General features: G+C 37.7%; 1 protein-coding gene across 1 annotated transcript; it reads left to right on the plus strand.

The window, feature by feature from the left end:
- The first annotated feature begins 13,384 nt into the window (after positions 1-13,384).
- On the plus strand, positions 13,385-15,136 carry LOC131218123 (UMP-CMP kinase 4-like). The gene is made up of 4 exons (XM_058212804.1): positions 13,385-13,854; positions 14,185-14,265; positions 14,428-14,535; positions 15,032-15,136. The coding sequence occupies exons 1-4, from the start codon at positions 13,693-13,695 to the stop codon at positions 15,134-15,136; spliced, it is 456 nt and encodes a 151-aa protein (XP_058068787.1). The 5' UTR covers positions 13,385-13,692.
- The last annotated feature ends 244 nt before the right edge of the window (positions 15,137-15,380 follow it).

Consider the following 15,380-nt stretch of genomic DNA (forward strand, 5'->3'; position numbering starts at 1 on the left):
TTGACAAAGCATACCTAAGATGGATGAGGAACTGAGATCTGTTTGAGCAGTTAAGACCGAACTACAAACAGAGGGCCGAGGAGACAGAGAGAGAGAGAGAGAGAGAGAGAGAGAGAGAGTGAGAGAGAGGAATAAGGTTTCGAGAGAGAGATAGATAGGAGAGAGGAGGAGGAGGAGAGCAAGGGAGAGAGGACGGGAGAGGGGAGAGGCAGTAGGGAGAGGGAGGAGCATGAGAGAGGGAGGAGAGGGAGAGGGAGAGAGAGAGGGAGAAGGAGAGCACAAGGGAGAGCGAGAGGGAGAGGGAGGGAGAGCGAGAGTGAGAGCGAGAGCGAGAGGGAGTGGAGAGGGAGAAGTAGAGAGAGTCGACGCTGAAATGGATTAGGGCTCTTTTGTTTTTTTGATTTTATAGGGCGTACCCTTTGCCTGTGGCCGATAAAACTGGCCGCGGGTAAAGGGTTGGGCCATCGGTTGGCTTTGGTCCCTTTTCTTGCAGTGCTTTATCTAACTTATTCAAAAACTCAATATCTAACAATCATCATTCATCAAGATACACTAAACTGTTGATCCACGTTGTTAAGTATATGGAAATTTAAAGTAAATGATCGATACTATAACACTCATCTAGTCAATTGCAAAGCCTTTCTACCATCACCATATCCCACCGGTCAACAAGTTCAATGAAATGGGCTTTCCAGAGCTTAGTGAGATAATTCTGAAAAAAGAGCATCAAATGATTTTAATTTAGAATTTAAAATAAAAGGGACATTTGCAATAATGTTCAGAGCATGAATGTATGATGCAGATGCATGCTTATTTTTACTGTTGTCAGTACAATTTACTTGGTGAACAAGAGTATGATAGCCAAAATAAATCACAATGCAAGAAAGTAAAATAACCTTAAAATTCAGATCTTGAGAGGTTGATACAAATGTTGTTCTAAGGACAACCTTACACCAAAACCGAGTTTATGGTAGGACAACTTTATTTCTAAAAAGATCTTTGTATCAAATATCAAACCGAAGAGGAATGAAATAAATACAAACCGAATTAAAATAAATTGTAATCACAAATGTAATGTTCCTTGCTAAAACAACTTTTAAAGGAAATTGAATATCACGCTAAGAAATAATAAATTCTAAACTATTACAAAATTCTCACAATACTTGAATTAAATGATTACAACAATTCAGAACTATAAATCATTCAACCACAACACAAGGGATTATAGTGCGATTTTGCTACTCCACTCCTAATATCCTCACACAGGGGATATTAGCGTTCACTAACAAAATAGGTTTTCCCAGGTTCACCCAAAACCTTTACAATCGTGTCTTTGTCTGTGGGCTTACACAATTAAAAAACTTCGTTGTAGCAGCCCAGTAGAACCAAATCAGAGTAGATGATTGAATGTCTAAGTTCAATGTCCAGTAGTCAATTACAATGGTTCTAATTCTAATAGATTTTAAATTAAACCAAATTTGCCTTAATTGATTTTGATTCCAAAGAAAGGGAATAACAATTCCTCTTATCAAATTAGATTGGAATAGAAAATCAATTAAATAAAGCTAAGGAAGAGAATATTAAATAAGCACACTTAGCTTAGATGGAGCACGGAATTTTTGATTGGCTTGAATAGATTAATTAATTCGATGATTTCTTCCGAGATTCACTATTTATAGGTGAGCAAATCGCGTCTTCGACTGGTCTAGGAGCTCTTCGACTAGTCGAAGCAATAATGATATTTGAAAAATCAGGCGCGTTAAGAGTCGAAGATCTCCTTCGAGTGGTCGAAGGTCTGAGTCGAAGATTTTCGATCGTCGAAGATTTTGTTCCTTCGAGTCGAGATTCTGGACTAGTCGAAGCCTAATGAAATTTTTTGTAACAAACTCACAACTAATCGAAGAATTTCTTATATCTAGGACTAGTCGAAGAAGGCCTCCAAAGAACAGACTAAACTTATGTAAAATAAACATATATCTAAAGTGACCTACTTCTAAGGTCAACCTAAGGTCACCAAACCTCAACCATAAAGTAAGGATGTTGAAACATTAGGAACTAGTGACCTTGAAGTATGAGCAAGTCTTGATGTAGTTCAATCTTGAAATCTTGATGTAGCTCAATCTTGAAATCTTGATGTAGCTCAATCTTGAAAGTGTTTTGAGTTCTTTACAAACCGCCTTGTAGCTTGAGTCTTGTCTTGTGAGCAATTCAATGAAATGGGCTTTCCAGAGCTTAGTGAGATAATTCTGAAAAAAGAGCATCAAATGATTTTAATTTAGAATTTAAAATAAAAGGGACATTTGCAATAATGTTCAGAGCATGAATGTATGATGCAGATGCATGCTTATTTTTACTGTTGTCAGTACAATTTACTTGGTGAACAAGAGGGTTAATTCTTTCATAATTGGCCAAACATAGCACTATAATAATAGTGATCAGCTATAGTGGCAGATTTTTCTGCTGCTATATATATGAAAGTCCACTGCTGTAATACACAAATGTCCGCCCTTATATGTCATTAACATATAGTGGTGATAAATTATTTTTGTAGTAGAAAATATTTTAGCAACGGATTTATATGCCTCTAAATACCATAATATATCTGCCAATAAAAATCATTATACAACAATATTCTTGTAGCGGTTGATACATCTACTGTAGAAAACCATCAAAATTTATACAGTTGCGATGTTATATCCATCGTTGTATCCACAACTTATAGTGGTGGATTTAAATTTCCACCATTGTAAAGTTTGGTATGAAAAAAATTTACAGTAACTGCAGTTGCTATATTTTTTCTAAAAAGAAGGAGATCGTCTATTAGTGGATTGGGATGAACAAAAGAGGTGAGTCCAAGTCACTAATAGAAAATCTCAACCATACCATAAGAAATCTATTCGCTGGGGATAAATATTAACATTCAAACATTCTCACCAAAGTGTTTAGTCAAATCACCACTTGATTTAAAAGCTAGAAATATTAGAGGATAGTATATTAATGTATATCAAGGGACTTTAACACTCCCCCACACATGCGGGGTGGAACTCCGTACAAGAACATATTGGGCAAGGGTGGAGGGACACTCACAACTCACACCATAAATGCCCCCCCTCCCCCAGGAGAATATATTAGGTAGCCATATTCGCTACTCCTGGGATTCGAACAGAAGACATTCAGTTATGATTCTATGTTAAATAACTACTTTCCCTAAAAGCTCAAGCCATTAAAGGATGGTGTATCAATGTATATCAAAGGACTTTAACATGTTCTAATTACCAATCACTGTGATAAGAATCAATGTATATCAAGAGACTTTAAGGTGTTCCAATTACCAATTGCTAATCACTGCGATAAGAAAAATGTCATATTTAAAGGATGTAGAAAATTTGTTTGGTTAGAAGTGCCTTACTATTTTAACGAAACTATATATAACTAAGAAAATAACCTTGACAAAGAGCTTTCTTTAAGACAATTATTAGCATATTTAGTTTAAATTCACGTTGACATCAGTTGCAATTGACAAACTATGTAGTCATTGTCCCAATTCCCCAGTCATGTAAAATAAATTCATTTCTTCTTTAGTAACTTTCAACTATTTCCATGCAACGTTCTATTCTTCCTTTAGTATGTCTACCAGAAAACAGAGCAAAGATAACGGATGTGTGGCTAATTCGGTTATGGTTTTAGACGTCGGCAATTCGGACAGCTAAAATTCGTAGCTGAATCATAATCCGTAGCTAAAATATCCATTTTTAAGGGTGGACGGTCGATCTCTACTGTTTTCCTATGGTGTTGTTCACCAGAGGCCTATTTCGAGCTGAATTTATTATATCAACCTTAACAGATTGTTTAAAAATGGATTTACGGTGTGGATTAATCACATACATTATGATGGGGTCCATAGAACCCTACCAGATCCAATGGTCAAGTAGCATTTTTTTTATTTTACGGTAAATGTGTGTGAGTCTTGTAATTGCTTTAACTTTGTGTGACTCGTTTATAGCAATAGTGGTAATGATATAGGGTTATCTAGACCAACCAAATAATGGTTCTAGTTGTAGATGGGTAATATGTATATATTTTCTTATATAAAACTATCTTAACCATCCACTAAATGGTCTCTTACATGTACGGCTGTTAATATGGTGTATGTTATAAATGATGGTAAACGCACAATATTCGGATTTGAAAGTATTTCCTATCCAGACGAGGGATTTCCAAACGCACTTGCCAGAGCTTTTCCCTCTTTCGAACGGCCCAATCTTCCTCGCCAGAGCTCTTCCCTCCGAATCCGTGAAGAATTTCCTCGTGCCATGCAGATTCATCTCAAATAGGTGAACTTCTCTCGAAATCCCTTATTTTGCTCGCCGATTGTTCCTCTTCTTGCTGTTTTTATTCCAGAATCCCTTCCATCTATCATTGCCTTTTCTCTTTTCTTCTTGTGATGTTTCAAGCACTCAATCGTTTGGCAGAAAGGCCCATTCCTGATCTTTTGCCCATTCCAGAATCCCTTTCATTCTTGGACATGTATTATCATGGATTACCTCTTGAATGGTAACAATCAGTTGTGCACACCAACTGCTCGAGATTTGGCAACGTAGAATGGATGCATACTCTGCCCATCGCTAATCCATGATGTATCTGTTGAATGGTAATAATGATAATAATGGACATTGATTTGGGTGGAAAAGGCTGAGAAATAGGATCCTGCATAATGCATCACCTAAAACATGTGCTGCCCAAGCTCACAATGGAAGCAATAACCATCCGTTCTACTGAAATATCGCATCTGCTTGCAATTTGAGGAGTATGTTGACCTAAGAGAATAAGCTGCTCCAGGACTTTGAATCCAACCACTCATGGTTCAGACACAGAGCCCCCACTCCCCCACCAACACCAACAACTCAACTCTGACATGGGCAAGAGCCAGCATATCTATTGCAATGCTTAGTTGAGACTTACTGAACGAGTCTATCTGAGTTGCCGAGTCTAAAAACCATACAACCACCTAGTCACAGTAGTAGTAGCAAATATTACTACTTAGCAGCCTCTTCCAAACCAATTCTTCGATAAGGCATGTCTGTGAGCCTTTCGATATCTGGCTTGGGAAGGCCTTGAGTCACCCTCACTTGGACGTCCAATCTGCCTCTGACATCAATTGTTCGAAAATTTTCCATTCTCCAATGGAACTCATAAGAAGCCTTCCATGCTTCAATACCACATGTTCAACTGAAAACCGCATCCAAAAGAGACATTTAGAAAAATATAAAATAACCCATTGAGTATGTGCATAGACCACAAGTATACCTAACAAAGTCTTATTGAAAGCATAAAGCCAAGCATATGTATCACAATGCTCAGGTGAGATTTGCTGAAATGAACTTGTCGATTAAAATCCAAAAGGCTCAACCAAATAAAACTTTTATTATCAAAACTATTTAGGACGAGCATGGAGCACCTATCCAATCTTCTTCTTTTTTAACAAAAGAGAGCTTCTAGAGTCTGTTTTGCTGCTGAGTTGCTATAGTATGTCTTTTATTTGGGGCTGTAAGAAGAAGCCATATGATAGGTGAGGCCCAGTTATTTTGTGGCGCCCACCTGAAATTTATATAGCCAAATTTTATTGTCAAGAAAAAAAAAGAGTCTGATTCCACTATCGAATAAATAAATAAATAAAAAGTTCATTTTTTTCACCGGATGCTTTATCTACACGAGAAAAACTCTGTGCTTTGGGAAGGTGTGATGGTTCATTTGCATGCACTCAATGTACATACACAAGTCAAATGCATGTGCACATGGGCGCACATCTCTTTTATAACTACCATATGTCTAAGGTGTATGGCCCCCATGGTGTATATGTTAATATTGTTTCTCAACGAACACTCAATAACATTCCTTTCTTTTTTACTATTTTGTATATCTTTTGTTTGCAGGAACCAGTATGGCATCTAAGTTTTTACGTGCTAATGGAATTACTATTTTCAAATTATGAGAGGAAACTGTCAATTTACTTGGAAAATCGGACATGTACTGTTTCAGTCCTAAGCATCGACCCTTGACTGAACTAGTTCAAAGGGCATCCAATTGGGCTCTAGATGAGAAAGATAAAATCAGGTAATTTTGAAACTATTTTCTCCTCACATTCTTGTGCTGATTGTAGCTTTAATAGCTTTAAGCATATGATTTCTCAAGTTTGTTTGCTTGGAGGAAATGAATTTGGCATCTTGAGTTTTGTTTGCTTGGAGGATTGAATTTGACATTTTAGGTTGTGTTTTTAGGAGAATTTTGAGGATGCTTGTATGATAAAGATGGGACTTTTGTGATTTAGTGGGGTGAGATTTCATATTTCTGCATGTGGGTTTTGTTCCCAAGAAGATTTTGAATGGAAAAACAAGGTGGGAATTTTGAATCTTTGAATTGGTGCTGAAATGGTGGTCAGATTAGGGTGGAATTTCAGTGTTTTTTTTTTTTTCCTTTTGCAGCTGAGTTTTTCCTGAGTGGTTTTTTATTGTGTTTTTAAATGAAGAAGCTAAAAAGCACGTTCCACACATTCCTCACCGTCACACTGCAAAAGGATGAGACCAAGGTATGTATGACGATCTAATACCTGATTTGAGAACATGTAGAGGGCTTAATTATTTCTACAAATGCATGTATGGCCCAGCTGGGCACATGTCTATGATGACGTGTGGCCCACCTTATATATTGGGGGGCCTGGAAATGAAAAAAGCCTTTATGTTATAAGCACAGAGGTCCATTTATAGGATGATTAGGACAGTGATACTGATGGGCCTGGACTTTTGCACTGTCATCTGTCAATTGTTGGGTCCACATTTGATTGTTCGAATAGCTAAGGGTCACCCTATTCATGGGGGTACTGAAGAATGCAGACAATGCTGAAGGTTGGAGGTTGCTTGGAATAACACGTGCAGAAAATGATGATGATCAACAGGTGATTTCTTTTTCCCAACATTTTCAGCATCAAATTCAGGGAAGTTCTCTCATTTTCTGTGGAATTTCAATGCAGATGTTTGTGTGTTAGCTATGTATGTTCTCTTACCACACTTTTTGCTGTTGAACACGATTCTTAGGATTGTGACGGACCAATATGTTAAATCTAGGCATTGCGATGCTTGGTGCAGCTATGTATTCTAAAATCTTGCATAGAAAATAGAACTTTCAAAATCTTGGTTCATGATAACTCTAGAAATGGTACTGAATGGTCCAATTTCGTTTGCCTGTCTGCATGTGCATGCTCATTTTGTTTCCTTTCCGATGCTTCAAAGTTGCTAATGGGTGCATTTTTTGTCTAGTTATTTTCCCTTGCCTTGTGTTGTTGTTTTTCTTAGACTATCAGTGGTCCTAGAATTACAAGAATTTTAGTAAAAGAGCAACTATTGTCTATTGAGATGCTCCTTTTGTCTTTTGCAGCTGTAAGCCCTCCCGTCATGAAATAGGTTACAGATTCATAAAGTTGTCCATAGTTGTGTGTATTATTCATGGTCATCTTCATAGGAATGGTGAAATTTGGGCATTGATGATGTTTCTTTCTTAGTTGGCACTACACCAAAATCGTTGATTAACAACGGATTAATTTTTGGTTTAGGAACACTCTATGGTATTCCTTTGCAGAGTCTCATTGACATGTGCACTGAGAGTGTAGGAGAACTGCTTCGATTGAATTTTGGCAAAGTTGTATATTAGGTGATTCATTTATTTTCCAGTACATGGTTGATGCATTTCCTATACTCATAATTCTACTTTTGTCCTTGAAATTTTGCCTATTGTGGTGTTACATATGTATTTAATTTCTCACAATTTTTCTTATGATTCAACTTTTATCCTTGAATTTTCACCATTCAATTTATAATCTCTCCAGCTAGTGAAAGAATCATCTGCCCCATAATTTCTCTCCTATATTATTTTATTTACACCCCAACAATGCATTATTTTTTTTATATAGTCAAGCTAAAGTCTTTTGATCTCTTTATTCTATGGGAATATGCTTCCAACATGTATCGAGTCTTCAAATGTTTACTTGTATCTTTTGTTTTTTGGTAGTCTATGTATGATTATCGAGTGGTATTGTAGCAATTTTCTATGTGGCTTCTGAAATTGCGGTAATGACCGCACTAATAGAAGTAGGAATAGGTCAAAGTGTTCTAGAGGGGGGTGAATAGGACTTTATAAAAGTTTTATGATAATTTAAAATCCTATTATCCTAATCTTGATTTAATATGAAACTTATCAAGATCTCTTCAATTTAACTCTATTGGCTTACAAGCCAGACAGAGGATCCAATCATAAGACTATTTAATATTTCAACAATATGACAACTTAGTCTATGATGAATGATTTATGTGACTGTGTGTGAGATGTGGTTCTTATCAGTTCTAAGTAAGCATGTCGGCATGCTTCATGAGAACATTCAAAGAAAACATAAAAGACTAATGCGTAAATAAAAATACCAAACATAGTTGTTTATAGTAGTTCGGCTACATGCCTACTCCACTCCTGCCAGATGCACTCAACCCTTGAGTGTACCAGATTTCACTAACGGAGGTTTTAAATCAAGTTCATCTCTAACCTTCATAACCTACAAAAGGTCGACTCTAGGACCTACATAAGGAACCTATACATGTCTCCCCGAGGCACAAGTTTATACCCCACACAAGAGCAACGGTCAACACACAACACCCGAGTTTTATGCTCTACACATGAGCAAAGGATCCACACAAGGAACCTAACGTTTTAGGCCATACAGGCCAAAGGATCCATACAAGGAACCTAACTTTTAGGCCACACAGGCCAAGAAGCTATGCTAAGGACCTAAGTTTATGCTCTACAAGAGCAATGGTCAACATACAGCACCCACACGTACTCTCCCGTTGGAGGCCTCATATGAGGACTTGAAAGGGGCGAGAACCACTTGTGAAGATCTCCTCTTTTGATGATGAGCCCCATTAAGCGCGTTGGAGGCCTCATATGATCAGCAGGGTCTCTGGACTTTAATGACTTACAAATAAGTAGATGAGCCCCATTAAGCGCGTTGATGAAGATCTCCTCTTTTGATGATGAAGAATCTTCAGCTCCCTTGAACCGTAATACTGATGATGCTCCGATGTATGGCGACGGGTTGGGTCAAGGTTATGTTGGTAATTACTCTATTAAATGATAATCATTGAAAAGAGAGTAATTCCAAGATCTTAGGCATTCAAGGATCCTAACTCAATGATTTGCCATTAAGTTAGTAGCTGGAAGATCCTTGAATGCGGAAGTTCCTTCACCAATCCACTCTATTGAATGTCAATGATGTGGGTGGATTGAGGAATGAACTCCCATGAGAAAAAGGACTTAAGTTAGATGATATGTAGTTACTCTCTCAAAGCTCTCTCTCTCTCTCTCTCTCTCTCTCTCTCTCAAAGCTCTCTCTCTCTCTCTCTCTCTCTCTCTCTCTCAATACAGTAACCAAAAGCAAGCTCTCCTTAAGTAGGCAAAAAGATCCAATGGTAATAAAACAGTCAGATTTTTTACAGAGTTCGATGACATCGAACAGGCTTCGATATCATCGAACGTGTACTTTCGATGATGTCGAAGGTAAGTTCTATGATACGAACTTAATTGTCAAACCCAACTGGATCTTTTTTACCAAGGCTCGATGATATCGAACATGCTTCGATGGCATCGACACTTGAACACCGATTTCATCAACACACGGTTCGATAACTCGACAACGAATACATGAGAGCAGGCCGGACTTGAAACTGACTGGCTTCGATATTATCGAGCCTCCCTCGATAGTATCAGATTTCAAATGTTGATGATATTGATACCCAGTTCGATACATCGATCTTTTTCAAAAGATTTTCCTATAAACTCGCTGGACAATCCTTTGTCCGATTTCAATGTTATCGACCTGTTTTCGATATACTCAAACTTTGAATAACGATTTTATCGAGAGTGTCTTGATTCCTCGATCATATCTAGAAGAGTTACCAAAAAGCTCGCTGGACTGGTTTGATCCAAATTCGATATCATCGAAGCTCCATCGATATCATCGGAATTTGAGTTTCAATGACATCGATGCTTGCTTCGAGATATCGATAAACATATGATTTACCTTAACAGCACGCTGGACACAAACTAGCCAGATGGATTATATTGAGCAGTCTCGATGTTATCAGTATTTGAATGTCGATGATAGCGAAGAGTCCATCGATACATCAAGAAAGTTGTCCAAGGATCAAGTTGGTTGCTGGACACAAGATGTCCTCAATTCCATGATATCGAGTACTTTCCGATGACATCGACAACAGGTGTTCGATCATATCGATGTGTTATCGATATATTGAGAAAGGTTGAAAACTTTGAAATTTTCCTGTTTTGCAAGATAATTTTTCATACTCAAACACCTATGTTGTTCTACTCATTTTAAGGTTTTATATACCTGGGTGTTTTGGGACATGGAATATGAGACTTGATTTACCTTTGAGGAGTTCAGAGCATACATCCAGTTTAAGGCAAACGCTTGAATGATCTTCCTGTGGGGCTCACTTGACTCGCTGACTCAACACTCTTGCTAATTGACAAACCAAGGCACTTTCAATCTCCATCTTTGTCAATTACATGGCAAAACACCTAATCACACCTAGAACAACATCCTAAATTGTGTGTACATGAACCTTTACACAATTTTACAAAGATACTACATAGTTTCTTAAGTAGTTGCTCCCCCTAACACCTGTATCACCGGTTGCTCCCCTATCACCTGTATCACCATGCTTTAAAAACAACTATAACAAATGTGTTCTCATGGTGGGATTTGTTTGGTATCAGTGCTGTATGAATTACTAGGCAATTGTTCTGACCTTTCGCAACCCTCTAGTCCCACACCATTGGCTATGATTCCAACTTTAGTTAAGATCACTTTCTAGGCGATGAAGCCCTTAAGAGAAACCCGCTTTGATACCCAATGAAATTGCGGTAATGACCGCACTAGTAGAAGTAGGAATAGGTCAAAGTGTTCTAGAGGGGGGTGAATAGGACTTTATAAAAGTTTATGATAATTTAAAATCCTATTATCCTAATCTTGATTTAATATGAAACTTATCAAGATATCTTCAATTCAACTCTACTGGTTTACAAGCTAGACAGAGGATCCAATCATAAGACTATTCAATATTTCAACAATATGACAACTTGGTCTATGATGAATGAATTATGTGACTGTGTGTGGGATGTGGTTCTTATCAGTTCTAAGTAATCATGTTGGCATGTTTCATGAGGATATTTAAGGAAAACATAAAAGAGCAACGCGCAAATAACCATCCCAAACACAGTCGTTAATAGTGGTTCGGCTACGTGCCTACTCCACTCCCGGCGAACGCACTCAACCCTTGAGTGTACCGGATTTCACTAATGGAGGTTTAAATCATGTTCACCTCTAACATTCACAACCTACACAAGGTCGACTCTGGGACCTACATAAGGAACCTAGACATGTCTCCACGAGACACAAGTTTATGCCCCACACAGGAGCAAGGGTCAACACACAGTGCCCGGGTTTTATGCTCTACACACGAGTAAAGGATCTACAAAAGGAACCTAACCTTTTAGGCCACACAGGCCAAGGATCCATGCAAGGAACCTAACTTTTTGGCCACACAGGCCAAAGACCTACACCAAGGACCTAAGTTTATGCTCTACAAGAGCAAGGGTCAACACACAGCACCCACACGTACTCTCCCGTCGGAGGCCTCTTATGAAGACTTGAAAGGGGCGAGAACCACCTGTGACCCAATCCTATACAAAGGAATGATTAGCAGGATCTCTAGACTCTAATGACTTACAGATAAGTAGATGAGCCCCATTCAGCACATTGATGAAGATCTCCTCCTTTGATGATGAAGAATTTTCAGCTCCCTTGAACTGCAATACTGATGATCCTCCGATGTATGGCGACGGGTTGGGTCAAGGTTATGTTGGTAATTACTCCATTAAATGATAATCATTAAAGAGACAGAGTAATTCCAAGATCTTAGGCATTCAAGGGATCCCAGCTCAATGATTTGCCATTAAGGTGGTAGCTGGAAGATCCTTGAATGCGGAAGTTCATTCACCAATCCACTCTATTGAATGTCAATGATGTGGGTGGATTGAGGAATGAACTCGCATGAGAAAAAGGACTTAGGTTAGATGATATATAGTTACTCTTTCAAAGCTCTCTCTCTTTTTCTCAAAACAGCAACCAAAAGCAAGCTCTCCTTAAATAGGCAAAAAGATCTAACGGTAATAAAACAGTCAGATTTTTGATAAAGTTCGATGACATCGAACAGGCTTTGATATCATCGAACGTATACTTTCGATGATGTCAAAGGTTCGTTCGATGATACGAACTCAACTGTCAAATGCAACTGGATCTTTTTTACCAAGGCTCGATGATATCGAACATGCTTCGATGGCATTGGCATTTGAACGCCGATTTCATCGACACACGGTTCGATAACTCGATAATGAATACATGAGAGCAGGCAAGACTTGAAACTGACTGGCTTCGATATTATCGCGCCTCCCTCGATATCATCGGATTTCAAATGTCGATGATATCGATACCCATTTCGATACATCGATCTTTTTTAGAAGATTTTCCTGTAAACTCGCTGGACAATCCTTTGTCCACTTTTGATGTTATCGACTTGTTTTCAATATTATCGAACTTTGAATATCGATTTTATCGAGCAAGTCTTGATTCCTTGATCATATTTAGAAGATTTACCAAAAAGCTCGCTGGACTAGTTTGGTCCAAATTTGATATCATCGAAATTTGAGTTCTGATGACATCGAGGCTTGCTTCGATATATATATATATATATATATATATGTATATGATTTGCCTTAACAGCTCGCTGGACACAAACTAGCTAGATCGATTATATCGAGTAGTCTCGATGATATCGGTATTTGAAAGTCGATGATATCGAAGAGTCCATCGATACATCGAGAAAGTTGTCAAAGGATCAAGTTGGTTGTGGACACAAGATGTTCTCAATTCGATGATATCGAGTACTTTCCAAGGACGTCGATAACAGGTGATCGATCATATTGATGTGATATCGATATATTGAGAAAGGTTGAAAACTTAGAAATTTTCCCGTATTGCATGATAAGTTTTCATACTTAAACACCTATGTTGTTCTACTCATTTTAAGGTTTTACATACCCAGGTGTTTTGAGACATGGGATGTGAGGCTTAATTTACCATTGACGAGTTTGAAGCACACATCCAGTTTGAGGCGGATGCCTGAATGACCTTCCTGTGGGGCTCACTTGACTTGCTGACTCAACACTCACGCTAATTGATAAACTAGGGCACTTTCAACTTCCTTATCATTCTCCTGGCTCATAGTTTCCTCTATCACACATTTTGTTCTTTTTCCCATGTGCATAGAGATGTGGATATGTGTTGTTCCACTTTATCTTAAAATGTTTAGCATCTGCAATGTTATCCATGTTTTGTTCTTGTTTAAATGGTTATCTTTAATTTTAATTTGAGTAAAGAAATCATCAAAAACTTGGCCAGAAATGTTACCATGTTCCATTTGCAATTTGAGTAAAGAAATTTCTTACCCTTTTTAGCCTTTTGATATTTGCTATGAGATTTCTGAATTGGCAGACATCTATGGAGAATTGGAGATGAAGGAACTTCGCATCGAACTGAATGATAAAGTATCAGAGATGGAACGACTGCAATCTGAGTTGATCAGACGAGACTTGGAAGAAGAAACAGAGGAACCTGCTCAGAGTAGTTTAAAAACTGTTATTGCGACCTTAGAGAAGGAGAATGTCAATCTTAAGGTTGATACTTCTGCACATTCCAGAATGAAGTATGCTTTTGCTTTGTCTGTAGCATCTAAGTGTGATTGTTGATTTTAGTTGTTGTTTTCTTCAACCTTTTTTCTTCTCTACTATATGGCCAAGAAATTGGCGAGGAATGGGAGGGGAAGGTTAGTAAAAATGGTGAGAACCACTACACCAAATTGGAACGGAAATGTCTAAATCTGGACATTTTTTGACTGTTCAGAAGAAGAGATGGAAAGGACAGTCTTGATTCATATTTTTATATGGAAATTGAAGTCCAGGATACTTCTTTTCCATTCTAGTGGATAATTCTGCATTCTCTTGCAGACAAAGATCATCCCAGACTTTGTACTGTTTTTTGACTGGTCAGAAGAAGAGATGGATACACGCCTTTTGAATAGGAATCAGGTAAGGCATGTGTATCTTTCTGTTTTTAGATTTTCTAATTACCATACACCCTTTGACACTGTTTCTTTCTTTTTCCATTTACTTCTTTTTTTCTTTTTTTTTCTTTTCTTTTTTTTTTTTTTTTTTTTAAAAAAAAAAAACAACAAATTATGGTTCATGAAGGGAAGAGTTGATGATAACATTGAGACAATCAGGAAGCGGTTCGAAGTTTTTACAGAATCCAGTTTACCTGTAATTGAGTATTATAGCTCCAAAGGGAAGGTTCGGAAGGTAATTTGTTTTTGTTTTTATGTTACCTCTTTACAAAGTCATGAAGGTTTTGATGTGATAATGTTAATCGTTGGCATTTTGGCCTACTTATCAAAAAAATAAAAAATAAAAAAAAATAAATCTATTCCTGCGTTTTACCAGTGACTTTTATGCATTAAAAACAAGGTCCCACAGAAGTCTAGAGACAACATCATATATCATAGCTGTTTTTTCCTCTGTTTCGGTCATCCAAATTAGAAAGGGCAAGCATACCAACTTTCAAGAGCATTCTCCAATGAAACATTACCACATGGCATTTATTGCATGAGACATTGGATCTTCTGTAACTTTTAGGTGTATCTAGATTCCCTGTCAAGTTTCTTCTAGGCTCACATGAAAATTGTTAGTAGGCTGATTTCATACAATGATTGAAGGTCATCTTAACTTCTTGAGTGTGTGTACATGCGGATGCACATGGACGCTATTTGCAACACTAACTGCTGTTACTTGTGGTCAGATTGATGCTGGAAAGCCTGTCGAAGAGGTCTTCGAGGATGTCAAAAGCGTTTTCTCTTTAGCTATAAAGAACGTCAGGCACCTCTTGGCAGTTCAGTGTTCTTAATCATTACTTGTGTGATAAATGCAAAAGAGAAAAAGAGATACACATGGATGCTGTTTATGACAAACCAACTGCATAATGTATGTTGAGTTATATAGATAACACATGGATGAGTTAGCCTATCTCGGGTTTTGGATCGGCTAGATGCCCTCATATCTGCTAATTTTGTTGCTATATTCTGATTACCATATCATGGCCCCACGCCATTATATCATGTAGTTGATGAGCCAATAGAGTGCCTAACAGC

Source organism: Magnolia sinica, chromosome 11 (genome assembly GCF_029962835.1).
Source record: "Magnolia sinica isolate HGM2019 chromosome 11, MsV1, whole genome shotgun sequence".
Lineage (NCBI taxonomy): Eukaryota > Viridiplantae > Streptophyta > Magnoliopsida > Magnoliales > Magnoliaceae > Magnolia > Magnolia sinica.

Bases quoted from the DNA above. Each gene is read 5' to 3' on its own strand.
- LOC131218123 (XM_058212804.1), top strand. From the start codon at position 13,693: ATGAAGGAACTTCGCATCGAACTGAATGATAAAGTATCAGAGATGGAA. The intron at 14,266-14,427 runs GTAAGGCATGTG...TGGTTCATGAAG, and splicing joins GCCTTTTGAATAGGAATCAG to GGAAGAGTTGATGATAACAT. The intron at 14,536-15,031 runs GTAATTTGTTTT...ACTTGTGGTCAG, and splicing joins CCAAAGGGAAGGTTCGGAAG to ATTGATGCTGGAAAGCCTGT.